Raw genomic sequence first — 17,193 nt, 5'->3', positions numbered from 1 at the left:
TGTATAAGTTTGCACTCCCACCAGCAGTGGAGGAGTGTTCCCCTTTCTCTACATCCTCTCCAACATAAGACAACCTCAGTATGGTCTTAGCTATTCTGACAGGTGTAAGATCTCAGAGTTGTTTTGATTTGCATTTCCCTGATGATTAAGGGTGTTGATCAGTTCCTTAAATGTCTTTCAACCATTTGAGATTCTTTTGATGAGAATTCTCTGTTTAGCTTTGTACTCCATCTTTTAAATGGATTATTTTGTATTTTGATGTCTAGTTTCTTGAGTTCTTTATATATTTGGAGATCAGCCCTCTGTCAGATGTGGGGTTGTTGATCTTTTCCCATTCTATAGGGAGCCATTTTGTCTTGTCGACCGTGTGTGCTTTACTGAAGCTTCTCAGTTTCAGGAGGTTCCATTTATTAATTATTGCTCTCAGTGTCTGTGCTACTGGTGTTATATTTAGGGAGTGGTCTCCTGTGTGTTCAAGGCTACTTTCCACTTGTCTATCCGATTCAGTGTAACTAGATTTATGTTGATGACTTTGCTCTACTTGGAGCTGAGTTTTATGCATGGTAATAGATATGGATCTATTTGTAATCTTCTACATGTTGACATAGTTATGCCATGGTTCACACACTGTATCTCTGTCTGTCTGTCTGTCTGTCTGTCTGTCTATCTATCTATCTATCTATCTATCTATAATCTATCTATCTCTATCGTTTTTGGAGGCAGGGTTTCACTGTTAGCTCTGGCTGTCCTGGAACTCACTTTGTAGACCAAGCTGGCCTCGAACTCACAGAGATCCACCTGCCTGCCTCTGCCTCTCAGTGTTGGGGTTAACGGTGAGCACCACCACCACCTGGCATGGCTGGCACTCTTATAGATATACACAAAAGATTGCTACTTTTGCCAGGCATGGTAATGCATGCCTTTAATGACAACACTTGAGCCAGAGGCAAGTAGATCTCTGGATCTCTTAAATTTAAGGCCAGCCTGGTATACAGAGTGAGTTCCTGAAAGTGTCTAAAAGAGGTATTACTGTCTGTAGCTTCCAAAAAGGCTAACTTAAATTGCCCTTTTCTTTCTGTTCTTTTTTTTTTTTTTTTTTTTTTTTTTTTTTTTTTCTTTCAGTTGAGTGTTCGAGGGAAAAATAAAAAGGAAAAGCTGGAGGATTTCTTTAAGAACATGGTTAAGTCAGCGGACGGAGTCATTGTTTCAGGAGTGAAGGTAAAGATATACTTGAAGAGCACTGTCAGTTAAGGATGTAGACTTTTCATTCTGTAGGTTGGCACCTGCCTCTTCCTCTCAAATTGTAGGATTAAAGATGTATTCAGGTTCAGAATAGACAGCAGCCCCAGGGTTGGATTTAGTCAGATCTCAGCTGAGATTTTGGTAGCGTTTTTTGGATAAATGTATGATCTTGATTTGGTTCACAGGATTATGGGAAGAATGGAATGAAATATGTGTGAAAATATTTTAGTAGTTAGTTATAAACAGTAACCTTTTCCTTAATGATGTCTTTCAAATGGCATGGGGATTTACTTATCTGGTACCTTTTTTCAGTAAACATTATGACATCAGCAGATACTCAGAAAGGTGAGCAGTGCTGCTTGCTCTCATATCTGCACGAAAGCTTAAGCAATCTGCCCTCCAGTGACATCTCAGTCTTCTCTGATGTGGGATGTGGCTGCACACTGATAGTAAATGTAGACCACTGTTAGTTGTGATTTTCATAATCAATAGACATTTTTAACGTTCATAATATATTAATTTGTAGCTTTTGTTTACAGTCTTCATTATAACCCTGCAAGTTATATATTTATCCCCATGTTTATGGTTATAAAAATGGACAGATTTGAAGTGATGGTTAAACGACACTTTTTAGTGCAGACTCCTGCTGTTCAGATTCTAATGCTATAAATCCTAAATTATATCAGTAACACTTTCTAAGGACAGTGACTTTTTTTTTTAATTTAAAACGTATATCTAGGGGCTGGAAAGATGGCTCTGGTTAAGAGCACTGGCTGCTCTTCCAGAGGACCCAGGTTTGATCCCCAGTATCCCTGTGGTCTGCCACTCAGTTTTAGGGGACCTAACACCCCTCTTCTGTCTTATGGGCCCTAGGTACACAGGTAGTATGCAGACATATATAAGCATATATATATATATATATATATATATATATATATATATATATGCAGAACACCAATACAAATGAAAGGGAAATGTTTAAAATTTTAAAAAACAAAATTGAAAATGGTAGTTAATTGTATCATTGCTCCCAAATGGCTCATTCAGCTGAGTTCATCTAAGTAGTTAGCTAGGATAGGTAGCCGCTGAAATACATAATAGAGCAGGAAAAATAGGTTTTTCATTTCTAGCTACTAGAATGTTTCCTGCTTTTCCTCAAGAGCATTTGCTAACCATGTGTTTGTGGCAGCAGAACACAGGTCAGTGCCTGTTTCAAGATATACACACAGGACACTCTAGCCTTTGGCTATAAACCATTGCTTTTCTGGTAAAGCCTGACTGTGTGATAAGGGCAGTGTAAAGTCTGAGTGCTAGAAGACAGTTGTCCTCCTTTGCTGATGATGTTTCTATAATGATGGCAAGGTTTCACATCACATTAGAGCACATGTGTAAACAGCTTTTTTTCTTATCCCACAGGATGTAGATGACTTCTTTGAACATGAACGAACATTCCTTTTAGAATATCATAACAGAGTTAAGGATGCGTCTGCTAAATCTGACAGGATGACAAGATCTCACAAAAGTAAGACTTCCGTGTGAAAACTTTTTTTTTAAAGACTTGTTTGTTTTGCTGGACACAGTTATAACACAGCTTTAATTCCAGCACTCTGAAGGCAAGGGCAGACAGATCCTCTGAGTTTGAGGCCAGCCTGATCTACATAGTGAGTTTCAGGACAGCTCTGTAAAGAGACCCTGTCTCCATAAAACAAGTGAACAAAAGTGTCTTTGTGTGTCTGCCTCAGCGTATGTGTATGTACTGTGGAGGTCAGAAAGAGGGCAGCAGCTCCTTTGGAACTGGAGTCACAGGTGGTTGTGAGACACCTGATAAAGGTGTTGAACCCAAAGCCAGGTCCTCTACAAGTACTTCTGCACTGGGTTAAGTTACTCAGTTAACCTCTGCCCCCCAAAAAACTTACATTTTAGTTAAAAATAATTGTAAAGTTGGCATGTTACTTACAGTTTGGCTTTTTTGTTTTTTGTTTTATATGAAAGTCTGAATTTAGAATAGTGGTTCTTAAATTGTGGTCTGTGACACTCAGGCCACCTCAGGACACTGCTTTGGAACAGTGTGTATTCCAAGATGTTTTTGAAATCATTGTGTAGCCAAAAATGTCCTTGGAACCTCTGACCCTCCTACCTTTTTTTTTTTTTTGCCTAAACTTGGATTACAGGGATGTGCTGGTCATCAAACCTAGTCCTGTGTGAATGTTAAACTAACACACACCCAGTTGAGCTACAATCCTAGCTCCCACACCTGTTTTGATTCAGTCTAGCCTTGAACATGTGAGCCCTTGCCTCAGCTGTCCCTAAAACCCTTCTAAGATGTGTCTTCTGGTTTTGTTGGTGGGTACTTGTAATCCCATTGCTTGGGGGCCAGCCTGAACTATGTAGCAAGTGAGATGAGATGGCTCAGTAGGTAAAGAGAGATGCTTGTTGTACAAGCATGATGACTTCAGTTCAATCTCTGGAACTTACAAAAAGATGTAAGAAGAGAATCACCTCCACAAAGTTGTACTCAAACACACATCACAAGCACTCAAGTAATAATATAAAGTTTAAATAAATACGTTTTTAAGTAAGAAAAAGAAAAGTGAGGGAATGAACAGAAGAAAATATTGATGATTCTATTCATTTGGCCAAGTAGATGGTGCTTAAGGAAAAAAGATGAACATGTATTTGTAGTGATAATCCCAAAGTAAAATGAGGCCAACATGGTAGCATGCCTATAATCCCAGCACTGTGGAGGCAGAGGCAGGAGGATTATGAGTGAGCCTTAACTACTTCATAATAAATTCTGGAATTGGAGGTATGCCTCACCACACCTAATTTATTCAGATTTTAATAGATATGTTGGGACTAGAAAGATGGCTCTGTGGCTAAGAGTGCTTGCTGTTCTTCCAAAGAGCCTAATTTTGACTCCAGCACTCATGTTGGACAGCTCACAGCCACCTTTAACATCAGCTCCAGGGGATCTAATGTTCATCCTCTACTTTTGGCCTCCAAGGAGATCTGTATTCATGAAAACATGCCCATGCACAGATATACATAATTTTAAATGTTTTTAAACTATAAAAAGAACAAATCTAATTTAAATAACAACAATAGTTTAGTGCTTATTGGCTGAAAGTAATTTGTATAACATAAGTATAATAGAAGAATTACTGTTTTGTTAAGAGACAGAGACTGTGGCACAGATGCGGTATGGGAGGCTGGGAGATGGGTCACACCTGTGTTCCTATGGAAACTCAATGTTTGTTTTACATGGATTTTTTTATCACTTTTCAGTCATGACATTAACAAATGCTTCTTAGCAAGCATTTGTAACTTGTACATTTGGCAGAGTGGGCCAAAAGCTAATATTGTGACCCATTTTGAAAATAAACTAGGAGCTGGAGAGATGGCTCGGTGGTTAAGAACAGTAGCTGGTCTTCCAGAGGTCCTTGAGTTCAATTCTTGGTAACCACATGATGGCTCACAACCATCTGTAATGGGATATGGTGCCGTCTTCGGGCCTTCAGGGTTACATGCAGATAAAACACTGTATATATAATAAATCTTAAAAAAAAAAAATAAAAACTATCTTGAAATTAAAAGAGAGAGGGAGAGAAAGAAAGAGAGAGAGAGAGTAGGCTTGGCATTGATGGTACACAACTTTAATCCCAGTGCTTGGGAGACAGAGGCAGGAGGATCTTTGTGAGTTTGAGGCCAGCCTGGTCTACAGAGCTTGTTCCAGGACAACCAGGGCTACACAGAGAAATTGTCTTGAAAAACCAAAAAGAGAGGGACACTACAAATGGGAGGAGAGAAAGAGTGGAGGGGATGGGAGGAGAGGAGGGAAGGGGGACTGGGATTGCAATGTAAAAAATAAGAAAAAAAAAGAGCAATACTAGTAAAAAAAAAATACTGCTATTGTATTGCAGATAAGTATCTTAAAGTTTATTACTAGCTAATACATGCTAATTAACTTGAGTAGTATGCATGTAATTTATATCCCAAATACTTTGTAATATTTAGTAACACATTTAATCCTCCACAATGGTATGTGGGTACCATTGTTATTCTCATTCATTTCCACAACAAGCTGTTAAGACAAGAGACATACCAAGGTCCCACAGGTGGTTGGTTGCATGTTGCAATACCTTCCTTACTATGAACTGAAAGAAGCACTTACTGTAGTCTTCCCTCAGCAAGTGCTGAAGTTGAGTCCTTTGCCTGTGGCATCTGAGTAAAGGGGTTATCATTTGTGTGTGTCCCCTGTGTATATCAAGTGTGTTGTTCATGATTTCTACCTGGACTTCCTCAGTGACTTGCAGCTTTGCTAGGATCTCTTACCAGATTGTAGCGGTTTTTGTTTGGGCGCTCTGCCTTTTCTCTTTCCACTTTAGACTGTAGATAGCAGATTTGGGGGCACAGAGAGTCTCTAAAATCCTTTGTTGGTTGATTTTGCCACCTTATAACAAATATTTGGTGATAATCTCTCCCACAAACCCAAACTCTTGGTTTGCAAGACCTTGACTTCCAAATCGTTTCTAGTTTGTCTTCACTCCATCCATTCCCCTTGGTTTCCAACTGTACTGACCCCCACCTTCTCCATGCTGTTGCCCTTAGTGTGCGCTCTCTTCACCTGGTAAAGATTTGCTCACCCTACACACTTCAGTTCATTCTTTATTTCCACGGTCTTCTCCAACTTAGGTAGCATTATGTACTTCTAAAGCAAGTTTTACATGTCTGATGTATCTATCATGTTGCATTACAGTTGCTTGTTTCGTTTTCGTTACTGGATATTTTGTATTACATTTTGCAGATAGGTGATCAGTAAGTATTTTTAAATTAATATATTGTTAAAACTTGATTTTTAATTCTCAAAACTTTCTCCATAGGTGCTGCTGATGACTACAATAGAATTGGGTCTTCATTATATGCTTTAGGAACTCAGGACTCTACAGATATATGCAAGTAAGGATTATAGTTAAGAACTCAAATACAAGTAAATAAGAGGAAGGGTTGCTGGCAGCAGAGGAAGTAGTGCTTGAATTTACATAGGTATTGTAGGATATTTTTTATCAACCCATTCATGATAAACTGGGCTTTTATTATAATGAAATGATTGTTTCCTTTTTGTTTTCTCATTTTCTGATTATTGTTTTAAAATATTCAACACTTCAGGCTGGGTGTGTTAGTGTGTACCTTGAATCCCAGCACCTAGGAAGCAAAGAAGGCTGGCAGAAGGCAGATATCTGTGATTTTGAGGCTAAAGTTTGAGGCTAACCTGTTCTACATTAATTCTAATCCAGCCATGGCTGCGTAGTGAGATCCTGTTTATAAATAAACATTGAACATTTCACAAATTTGCTATATATTTCATTGGAAGTCAAACTAAACTTTTTTTCAATTCAGGTAGTCTACCACTGAGCTAAATACCCAATACTCCATACCCAAATACTTCTTCACACTTTGTCACAGGGTCAGACAAAACCCACAGTGTTCAAACATGCTTTGTAGCCAAGAATGACCTTGGTCTCTAGATTCTGCTTCTGCTTCCTGAATGTTGGCTTTTGGGATTTATAGGCACACACTTTCATTCCTAGTACTCAGGTGAACATTAAACAAAACACATTTTTTTAAACATGTATTTATTTTGTGTGTGTGTGTATGTGCTGGGGATGTGTTATCATAGCAGATCATGTCCATGATGATCTGCTGAAGCAAGTCTGGTATAAATGACACTTTATCTCCAAAAAAAAAAAAAAATAGGACCTCTTGTCCCAGGACCTGGGAGGTAAGGCAGAACAGTTTTAAGTTTAGGCCAGACCAGCCTGGACCCTGTCTCATAAAACCAGAAGAGAAGGAAGAAAATGAATTTTGGAGCTGTAGAAATATCTTAGTTAGATTCCTAGCATGTACGTGTGTGGCTCATGGCCACCTGAAATTCCAATTCCAGGACCTCTAACACCCTCTTCTGCACATATGGAGTGCTCCCACAGCATGCCTATGTATAAATTTAAAAACCTGTGTATGCAAGCAAAACACATATATAAAAACAAGTAATTTAAAGAATATATATATATACACACATATGCATGTATACCCTGTATGTTCTATATGCCCACATACATTTTCTTTTCATTTGTATGTATGTGTGAGTATCTGTGTGAGTGTATCACACCTGTATGCTAGTGCCCTTGGAGGCCAAATAGTGTGTCAGGTCACCTGTAACAGGAATTACAGGTTACTGTAACCGCCTGACATGGGTGCTGTGGACAGAGCTCTGGTACTCTGGGATAGTAGCAAGGCCCTTAACTACTGAGCCATTGCTCTACCCTCTTTGTTGAGATAGAATCTTACTATGTAACTCTTGCTGGCCTCTTAACTCATAGAGATCTATCTGCCTGCCTCTGCCTCCCAAGTGCTGTGGTTAAGGGTGTGTGCCACCTTGCTCGGCCTGGAATACTTTAAAACTGATAATAGACTTGCCATGCTGTCTTACCTAATATGCATGAGGCCCTGGGCTCAGTTTTCTTAAAAGCCAAAAATAAACAACAAGCAATATTATCAGAGGATTCTAAGAACTGTTCCGTCTTCAGTGTTTTCCTTTAATTCTTTTTTTAAAAAATAACATTTTTTTGGTGGGTGGGTGGGAACAGTGTCTCTGTACCTCTGGCTGCCCTGTAATTGTCTTTATAGACCAGGCTGGCCTGGAACTCAGATATCCACCTGCCTCTGCCTCCTGGGTGTTGGGAATAAAGACCAGGCCTAGCTGTCTATTTGTTTGGGGTGGGGCACACATGTAATAGCCAGAGTGTAGAGATCAGAGAACAACTTGTGGGAATCTGTTCTCTCCTACATCATATAGATGCTGAGGAATCAAATTAGTATTATTCAGTTTATAGTTGTAAGTGCAGGGAGGATTTTATTAAACTGTTGAACTCTTCAGTTAACAAAACCATTGGGTGCTTTATGTGATGAAACAAAAATGTCCTTTGTTAATATGGTTTGGGGTTATTGGCTCTAAACACTTGAAGTGAAAAATTAATGAAATGCTACTTCTGATGAAAGTATTTGTCCCTTGCAGGTTTTTCCTCAAAGTTTCAGAACTGTTTGATAAAACAAGAGTAAGTATTAATTAACCCTGAAAGAACTACTGCAGAGTCATACTTGTGTTAACAGTATTGTGTTGTGCCCCTAAAACACTCGGGTGTCTCCCCGAGTTCTCAGATATCCACACGTGCCTCTGACACAGAAAAAAGTAAAATTAACGTTAAAAATAAAATTAACGTTAAAAAAAAAAAAACTGTCCCAAGTGTCAGCTGTGGTGAGTCACACCAGTAATCCTAGCACTCAGAAAGCTGAAGCAGGAGGACTTTGATTTCAAGACAAGACTGGACCTACATAGCCTGACCTACCCCCACCCCAAAAAAAAAATTTTTTTTTTTATTAGCATTAGTGAGGTGGCTCAGGGATTAAAAGCCTTCGCTGTCATGACCTGAGTTCATCCTTAGAACTCACATGATGGAAGAAGAAAACAGCTTGAAAGCTGACCTCTGACCTTCAGCACTTGCATATGTGTACACTGTTTTGCTCCCACTAGAATGAATGTGAACATTCAGGTTGCTCTGTGAGCATGCTCACACTTGGTGGTTTGTCTGTGTTTTAGCTATTTGGTGAGCGCCTCTTAAGAAAAAGGAACAAACTATTCCAACAGTGATTTCAGGTATTTACTTTTGAGTTGGGGTTAGCTCTAGTTTAAGCTAGCCTTGAACTCTGTAAAGCCGGATCTCCACCTCTCAAGAGCTGGGATTACAGGAGCATCACCCTACCTGACCTAGTTTCAGATTTATAGAAAACAATATAGAGTAGTAGAAAAAGTTATGTACATATCACCAAGGTTCCCTGAAAATGAACATTACTATGTAGTTCATAAAACTTTATTCTGGGTGTTCATCTGTATTGTGTATGCATCTCAGTAATATTGCTTTCTCAATGTCACTAAATACAGATTTTTCCCATTGCTTCCTAAGTAACTAAGTAAGTAAGTGACTGGTATAACAAGTCAGGAGACAGATTAGTTTCTTATTGTATTTAGCTGATGCAAAACATCTCTTTTAATCCCAGCACTCAGGAGGCAGAGTCAGGCAGATTTCTGTGAGTTGGAGACCAGCCTGGTCTACAAGAGCTAGTTCCAGGGCAGGCTCCAAAACCACAGAGAAACCCTGTCTCAAAAAACCAAAAATAAATAAATAAAACATCTCTTAGACCAGATGTGATGGCACACATATTTAATCCTAGTGCTTGGGATTCAGAGGCAGTTGGCTCTCAAGTTCAAGTCCAGCTAGGACTAAAACCAAAGGCCAAACCATACCAAACCAAAACTACCTCAATAAACAAACTAACAAACAAACCAAAACAGGGTAATGTTGTTTTTGAGAAAATGTCTCACTATACAGCCCAGGGTAGCCTAGAACTGAGGCCACCCTACCCCAGCCTTCATGTGCTGGGGTTAAAGGCATGTTCCATCACATCTGGCTCAGATAATTTGGAGGGGGTGTATTTATTTTTAAATTATTATTATTGTATGTATATATTAGTGTGTGTATATGTAGTAAGTGTATGTGGGTACACATGACATATAGAAGTCAAAGGACAACTTTTGCAAGCCGATTCCCTGCTTTCAACTTTACATGGGTTCCAGGGATCTTTTGGCTGACCAGACTGACCTTGAATACAGAGATCTGTCTGCCTTTGCCTCCTGAATGCTAGGATTAAAGGAGTGTGCCACTACCACCTGGCAAAGACTTCTTTTTAGCTTCCCTTTCCATCTCGTACCAAATTCCTTCATCTGTTGATAAGCACCTGTCAATTGCCACTGCTGTAATAGTGAGGCTAAAAAATGGTAGGAAATCCAAGTTTCCAAATGTAGAATAATTTCGTAAGTTCATTCATCATGTTACTTGAATTTCTGTTTTGAAAGGCACCCAGATAAAGCAGAGTGGAAACACATTATGTGCAGCAACACATGAGAAATGTTTTTGTGTAGAGCCAAGTGTAACAGGTGACTTAATGCTGTTTCCCTTTTCAGAAAATAGAAGCCCGGGTGTCTGCTGACGAGGACCTCAAGCTTTCCGACCTGCTCAAGTACTACTTAAGGGAGTCACAAGCAGCTAAGGTAACTGTTCATTTAGGTTGTGAAGAGTTGATGATGCGTATATTGGTCTGTATTCTCAAGCTGAGTGCCATGCTATGTGATGGCTGGGATCCCAGTGTTTGGTGGAGTGTGCAGGAGAAATGAGGTGAGGCTAGCTTGGGCTCTGTAGTGAGACCAGGTCTTAAAAACAAATGTTATATGAAATTACCTTTCTCAGACCAGGCATGGTGTCACACATCTTTCTTTAATCTCAGCACTAAGGAGGCAGGTGGGTATCTGTGAGTTCAAGGCCAGCCTGGTCTACAAAGTGAGTTCCAGGACAGCCAGGACTACGCAGAGTAAACCCTGTCAAAAAAAAAAAAAAAAAAAAAAAAACCCAAAAAAGTAAAATGCCCAAATAAGATTTGTATACTTACTGGTTTCTAATTTGGTATGAATAAGTCCTTGGCTGAGGTAAGAATACTATTAAACCCGAGTATCTGTATGTATTTTAAGTCGACTCACATTTCCTGCTGTGTGTAAAAGACTCAGTAATCAAACAACAAAGACTCAAAAACAAAATAAGACATATTTTAAAAAGCACCAAATCAGTGGTGGTTTGTAAGCTTACATAACATGTGCAGGACAGTGGTTTGTAGGACTTTTGCTGGGATTAAAGATGTGCACCACAGCTGGGGGTACGGAGGGCACACACCTTTACTCCCAGCTGCATTTAGAAGTTCCCCGTTAAGTGTCACTGCTGCTGATGGTGGTGGTTGCATCTAATTGCAGGAAGGGCACATCATACACTGCAAATGTTGTATTTTGCAGGACCTCCTCTATAGAAGGTCAAGGTCACTAGTGGACTATGAAAATGCCAATAAAGCACTGGACAAGGCAAGAGCAAAAAACAAAGATGTTCTACAGGCTGAAACCTCCCAACAGTTGTGCTGTCAGAAGTTTGAGAAAATATCTGAATCTGCAAAACAAGGTACTATTAACACACCTTTCATGCAAGGTGTGCTTTGCAGTGATGTCATTCTAACCTTTTTGTTTTTGTTTACAGAACTGATAGATTTTAAGACGAGAAGAGTGGCTGCATTCAGAAAAAATTTAGTGGAACTTGCAGAACTAGAACTAAAGCATGCAAAGGTAGTGTCATTATTACATTGAATCATTTAAATTCAAATCGAGTCAGTTATAGAATAGATGCTGATCCTTTGATCATCCTCCTACAGGAGGATTGACACAACTGTCCTTGGTTTATTTGGATGTTTTCTTTTATACCGTGTGTGTGTGTGTGTGTACACCTGTGGAGGTCAGAGGACACCTTTGGAGTTTCTAGATTGAACTCAGGGTTCAGGTTTAAGCAATGAGTGCTTTTCCTTGATGGGCCATTCTACTGGCCCTTACTTGGGGTTTTGTTCTTTTCAGTATTGGAATTATGTGTGGGGCTCTGTGCATGCTGGCCAGCACTCACTGAGCTGCATTCCCATCCTGACAAAATGGGAATTACGTTAGTTTTTTGCTGTTTTTGAAGCACCTCTCACTCTTCAGTTCATTATGTAGACCAGGCTGGCCTTGAACTCCGTGATCTTCCTGCCTCAGCCTCTACTTGGGAGATTGTTAACCTCCATACATGTCAAGACATACACACATGTATGCATACACACACAAAATAATGCATATACATATATACATATACATACATACATATTTTGTCTGGTGTTTGCCACTTGTGGTAGTGCATACCTGTAGGACACACTGAAGAGGCAGAGGTCCCAAGTTTAAGGCCAGCCTAGGCTGTACCTTTGAAACTAAAGAAATGACACAACAGATAAAATCACTTGCTGTCTTCAGAGGACTCCAATTTGGTTCCCAGTACCCACAACAAGGAGCTCATAGCCATCCTAGCTTTGCAACCAGGACATACAACATCCTTTTTTAGCCTAAATAAGCACTTGGATGTATGTGGTGTATACACACACACACACACACACACACACACACACCCATACCCAAATAAAAACATCCTTGTTTATTTGTTTGTTTTGGGTTTTTGTTGTTGGTTTTGTTTTTTGAAACAGGGTTTCTCTGTGTAGCCCTTGATATCCTGGAACTTACTCTGTAGTCCAGGCTTTAACATCTCTTTTTAAAAAACAAGAATATCAGATGTGGTAGCACATGCCTTTAACCCAAGCAGAGGCATGTCGCATGAATTTTAATTGGTATTAATAATAAAAAAAAAAAGAGTTGGATATTGGGATTAATGCTGAAGATCAGAAGAGCAAAGTGGCCAGCCACTATAGAGTTCTCACCTCTACCAATGCTCAGACCAAGGGGGCTACCCTGCCCTCAGACTGCATTCTCATACTGCCTAGACTGCCCTAAGCTCCTGTCTCCTCCTGCCTTAAATACCTCTTTCCACCCAGCCATATACCTTCCTGTATCCACCTTCTTAGTGCTGGGATTAAAGATGTGTCAGAAGTGGTGGGATCATCTTTGTGTGATTTCTGTTTCTCTTTTAGACAGATTCAGTTTTGTGTAGCTCAGGGTAACCTTGAATTCACAGAGATATGTCTGTCTCACAAGTGCTGGGATTAATGGTGCATACCACCACTGCCTGGCCTTTATGACAAACTACTGTGGTTGCTGGGATTAAAGATGTGTGCCATCACTGCCTAGCCTCTATGGCTAACTAGTGTGGCTAACTTTGCTCTTCAGACAAGCTTTGTTATATCTTAACACTCTTATATATCTTATATATCTTAACACTTGGTCTCACTCTGTAGACATGCTGGCCCGAATTTACCAAATAACTCAGGCTCCAAACTGCTAATGGTGCTCTTGTTTATTTGCTGGAATGAAACCAGCATACCACCACACTCCCTATATTATTTCCTTTGTTAAGGTCTGGCTTCCATTTAATTATGTAGTCAAAAATGGCCTTAAATTCCCAATTTGCCAGCCTCAACTTCCCAAGTGATGGGATTATAGGTGTGATTGGCCGCAACTAACTGACAGAGTGTTCTCTCTCTGTGTGTCTGTCTCTGTCTCTCCCTCTCCCTCTTTTAGAGACACCATCTCTATCATGTAGCATTGGCAGTCCAGCAACCCCAGCACTCCTAGCGCACATCTGCAATCCAGCACTCCTAGTGCACATCTGTAACCCAGCACTCCTAGCGCACATCTGTAACCCAGCACTCCTAGTGCACATCTGTAACCCAGCACTTCTGCTGCACATCTGTAACCCAGCACTCCTGCTGCACATCTGTAACCCAGCACTCCTGCTGCATGTACATCTGTAACCCAGCACTCCTAGTGCACATCTGTAACCCAGCACTTCTGCTGCACATCTGTAACCCAGCACTCCTGCGCATGCACATCTGTAACCCAGCACTCCTGCGCATGCACATCTGTAACCCAGCACTCCTGCTGCATGCACATCTGTAACCCAGCACTCCTAGTGCACATCTGTAACCCAGCACTCCTAGTGCACATCTGTAACCCAGCACTCCTAGTGCACATCTGTAACCCAGCACTCCTAGCGCACATCTGTAACCCAGCACTCCTAGCGCACATCTGTAACCCAGCACTCCTAGCGCACATCTGTAACCCAGCACTCCTAGCGCACATCTGTAACCCAGCACTCCTAGTGCACATCTGTAACCCAGCACTCCTAGCGCACATCTGTAACCCAGCACTCCTGCTGCACATCTGTAACCCAGCACTCCTGCTGCATGTACATCTGTAACCCAGCACTCCTAGTGCACATCTGTAACCCAGCACTCCTAGTGCACATCTGTAACCCAGCACTCCTAGTGCGCATCTGTAACCCAGCACTCCTAGTGCACATCTGTAACCCAGCACTCCTAGCGCACATCTGTAACCCAGCACTCCTAGTGCGCATCTGTAACCCAGCACTCCTAGTGCGCATCTGTAACCCAGCACTCCTAGCGCACATCTGTAACCCAGCACTCCTAGTGCACATCTGTAACCCAGCACTCCTGCTGCACATCTGTAACCCAGCACTCCTAGTGCACATCTGTAACCCAGCACTCCTAGTGCACATCTGTAACCCAGCACTCCTAGTGCACATCTGTAACCCAGCACTCCTAGGACACGATGAGAGGCAGACACAGAACTGCGCAGAAGGTTGTGGGTCATCTAGACTGGTGTGCAGCACAACAGCAGGGAGAAGGGACAAAGTGAGGACTGGCCCCTACAAGTTGTCCTTTGGCTTCCACATGAGGAGAGCGCCTTGGCAAGAATGTGCTTACACTCCCTTTTCTCCTCCTGCCTTCCCCTTCTCCCTCTTTCTCATATACAGAGTAAATCATTTTTAAGTAAAAAATATCGGAGAGACAAGTCTCCTGCACATGTGTGTATTCCTACACATATACACACAATATGTAACAAAAATACTTTCAAAATTTAAACATGGAACAGATGTCCATGGAGCTGGGTGTGGTGGCCCAAGCCTTTATTTACTTCCAGCACTCCAGAAGCAAAAGCAGGTGCATCTTTGTAAGTCAGAGATTAACCTGGTCTACAAAGCTAGTTCCAGGACATCCAGGGAAATACAAAGAAACCCTGTCTTGGAAAAGAAAAGGGAAAAAAAAAAAAAAAAAAAAAAAGCACAAGACACTTGGGTTGAGTTCCCAGTGCCCATAGGAGGATCACAATTCTCTAACTCCAGTTCTGGGAGATCCCATGCCCTTTCTGTCATCCTCAAGCACCAGGTACACACGTGATGTACAGATGATATAGCGGCAGGAAAAGAACTCATACACATAACATTTTAAAAAGTCTTTGTGTGTCTGTGTAAAACCTAATCGTATTTATATACATTTCTAAAATGGATTTGATTTCTTGGGGGGGTGTCTTTCTTTTTTCTTATTTACTTATTTACTGGTTTCTCTGTGTAACAGTACTAGCTGTCCAAGAACTCACTTTATTAAGCTGGCCTGGAACTCACAGATCTGCCTGCCTCTGCCGCCAAGTGCTGGGATTAAAGGATTGCAATAACACTGCCAGGATAGGGGGGGAGATCTCTCACTTGGTAATATATTGCTATGAAGAGACACCATTATTACTGCACACTTGTAAAGGAAAACATTTAATTGGGGCTATATGTAGAGGTTTATTTGGTCCATTATCATCATGGTGGGAAGCATGGTGGCATGCAGGCAGACATGATGCCGGAGAGGTAGCTCAGAGTTCTACATCAAGATCTGCAGGCAGTAGAGAGAGACATTCAGCCTGGCTTGGGCTTTGGAGTTTCAAAGCCCACCCACAATGACACACTTTCTCCAACAAGACCACATCTCTTAATGCCACTCGCTGCTCATCCAAATAGGAGTCTATGGAAGCCATTCATCAAACCACCACAGCTGGGTGTGGGGGGAGTTAAGACAGGGTCTCCATGTAGTCCTGGCTGTCCTGGAACTCACATAGATCCACCTGTGTCTGCCTCCAAAATGCCATGCCTGTAGTCAAATCTCAAGTTTTGAAGCAAGTTCAAATGTTCTACAAATAGCCAACTGCATGTGAATGCTGGAGAATAGTGTGTGATGTTTGCACTTTTATTTTAAAAACACTAGCTTAATGCCCGGTCACACAATCAGAAACCAAATTCGCCAGTTAACACCGGACACAGAAGTTATTTTACCCCTGTTGAACCTTGTCAAGGCTGTGGAGAGATGATGGTTGGATGTTGAGAGCACTGGCTTGCGAGGACCCATGTTCTTCATTCCTAGCACCCACTCCGTCTATTTCCTGTCCTGGGGAAACCGATGCCCTCTTCAAACACACAGACAAATCACCCATCCGCATAAAGAAAAAAAAAATTTTTTTTAAGTCAGAATATCTAAACCATTAATACTAGTCTGTGTAGAAATTTATTTGGTGAATGAGCTGCTTCTAGAATTCTGACACCAGAATATGATGTCTTTCTTTCATCCTTTCTTGGTTACTTGGTGAAGCCTCTGATGGAGGCAGGCATACACATGCTCTCCAGACACACTGCAGCAGAACACCCAGCACATCACGTAACAATGAAATTATTTGCAAACAAAGACTCTTTGGAGCTCTTGGGACTAAAGAGGTTGATGGTTGATTTTGTTTCCTCCCTCTAGGGCAACCTCCAGCTGTTGCAGAACTGCCTGGCAGTTTTAAATGGAGACACATAGGCCTTGCTCCGCCTTCTGTTGAAAAGGGCTGCCTTCAAATCGTTTGTTTTCTTGATGACATCCAGCATCTAAGCTCACTGGGAACAACAGAAACAGCTGGCACGATGCACCGGCTCTTCTTCTGAGAGACAATGGAGCGGCCAGGCTCACTGCCCACAGGGCAGCGGTCTGCCACCCCACACTTGACCTTCCAAGAAGCCCAAAGTTTAATTGTCTTTTCTTTTAGTAGCCTGTCTGAGTTTATTTTGTATGTAGCAATCTTATGGCTTATTTAACCTATGAGTCACTCGTCCAGTTTTAATATTCTCAGAGTCCGTTATTCACACATGATAATGGTTGCCTTTCTGGATTTTTTTTTTTTTAAGCATCCTGTGCCCTGCATTCTTTCATGTATCAGTGTAAAACATCTTAATGAGACTTACTTTGACTTAATGAGCGTAGAGTTTTGGGTCAGTTTCTGTGAGCTTTATATGTGATCTCTGAAGAAAAGCAGATGCGTTACATGTTTGCCTTAAACTCGTGGACTAAACCAATGTTGTAAAACGCCCAGCGATACCAGCGGCGTTTTCACTCCATGTTCCTTGTATCGCTCTGGAATTTGGGGTAGCGATAATAAATCTACTCCAGTATTATGCTTTA

At 41.1% G+C, this 17,193-nt stretch overlaps 1 protein-coding gene across 2 annotated transcripts in view; it reads left to right on the top strand.

Annotated features, from left to right (window-relative positions):
- Positions 1-17,193, top strand: part of Snx6 (sorting nexin 6) — a 43,961-nt gene extending 26,768 nt beyond the window's left edge. For both annotated transcript variants that reach the window (XM_051195857.1, XM_051195854.1), the window contains exons 7-14: positions 1,123-1,218; positions 2,659-2,764; positions 6,123-6,198; positions 8,315-8,354; positions 10,319-10,405; positions 11,195-11,354; positions 11,430-11,515; positions 16,501-17,193. In XM_051195857.1, coding sequence (XP_051051814.1) covers positions 1,123-1,218; positions 2,659-2,764; positions 6,123-6,198; positions 8,315-8,354; positions 10,319-10,405; positions 11,195-11,354; positions 11,430-11,515; positions 16,501-16,554 — 705 coding nt within the window. In that variant the 3' untranslated portion in view covers positions 16,555-17,193. The remainder of the gene's footprint in view (positions 1-1,122; positions 1,219-2,658; positions 2,765-6,122; positions 6,199-8,314; positions 8,355-10,318; positions 10,406-11,194; positions 11,355-11,429; positions 11,516-16,500) is intronic.

This window comes from Phodopus roborovskii, unplaced genomic scaffold (genome assembly GCF_943737965.1).
Source record: "Phodopus roborovskii unplaced genomic scaffold, PHOROB, whole genome shotgun sequence".
NCBI classification, from domain to species: Eukaryota; Metazoa; Chordata; class Mammalia; order Rodentia; family Cricetidae; genus Phodopus; species Phodopus roborovskii.
Note: the sequence above shows the minus strand (reverse complement) of the source record. Positions and strands in the feature narration are given on the sequence as shown.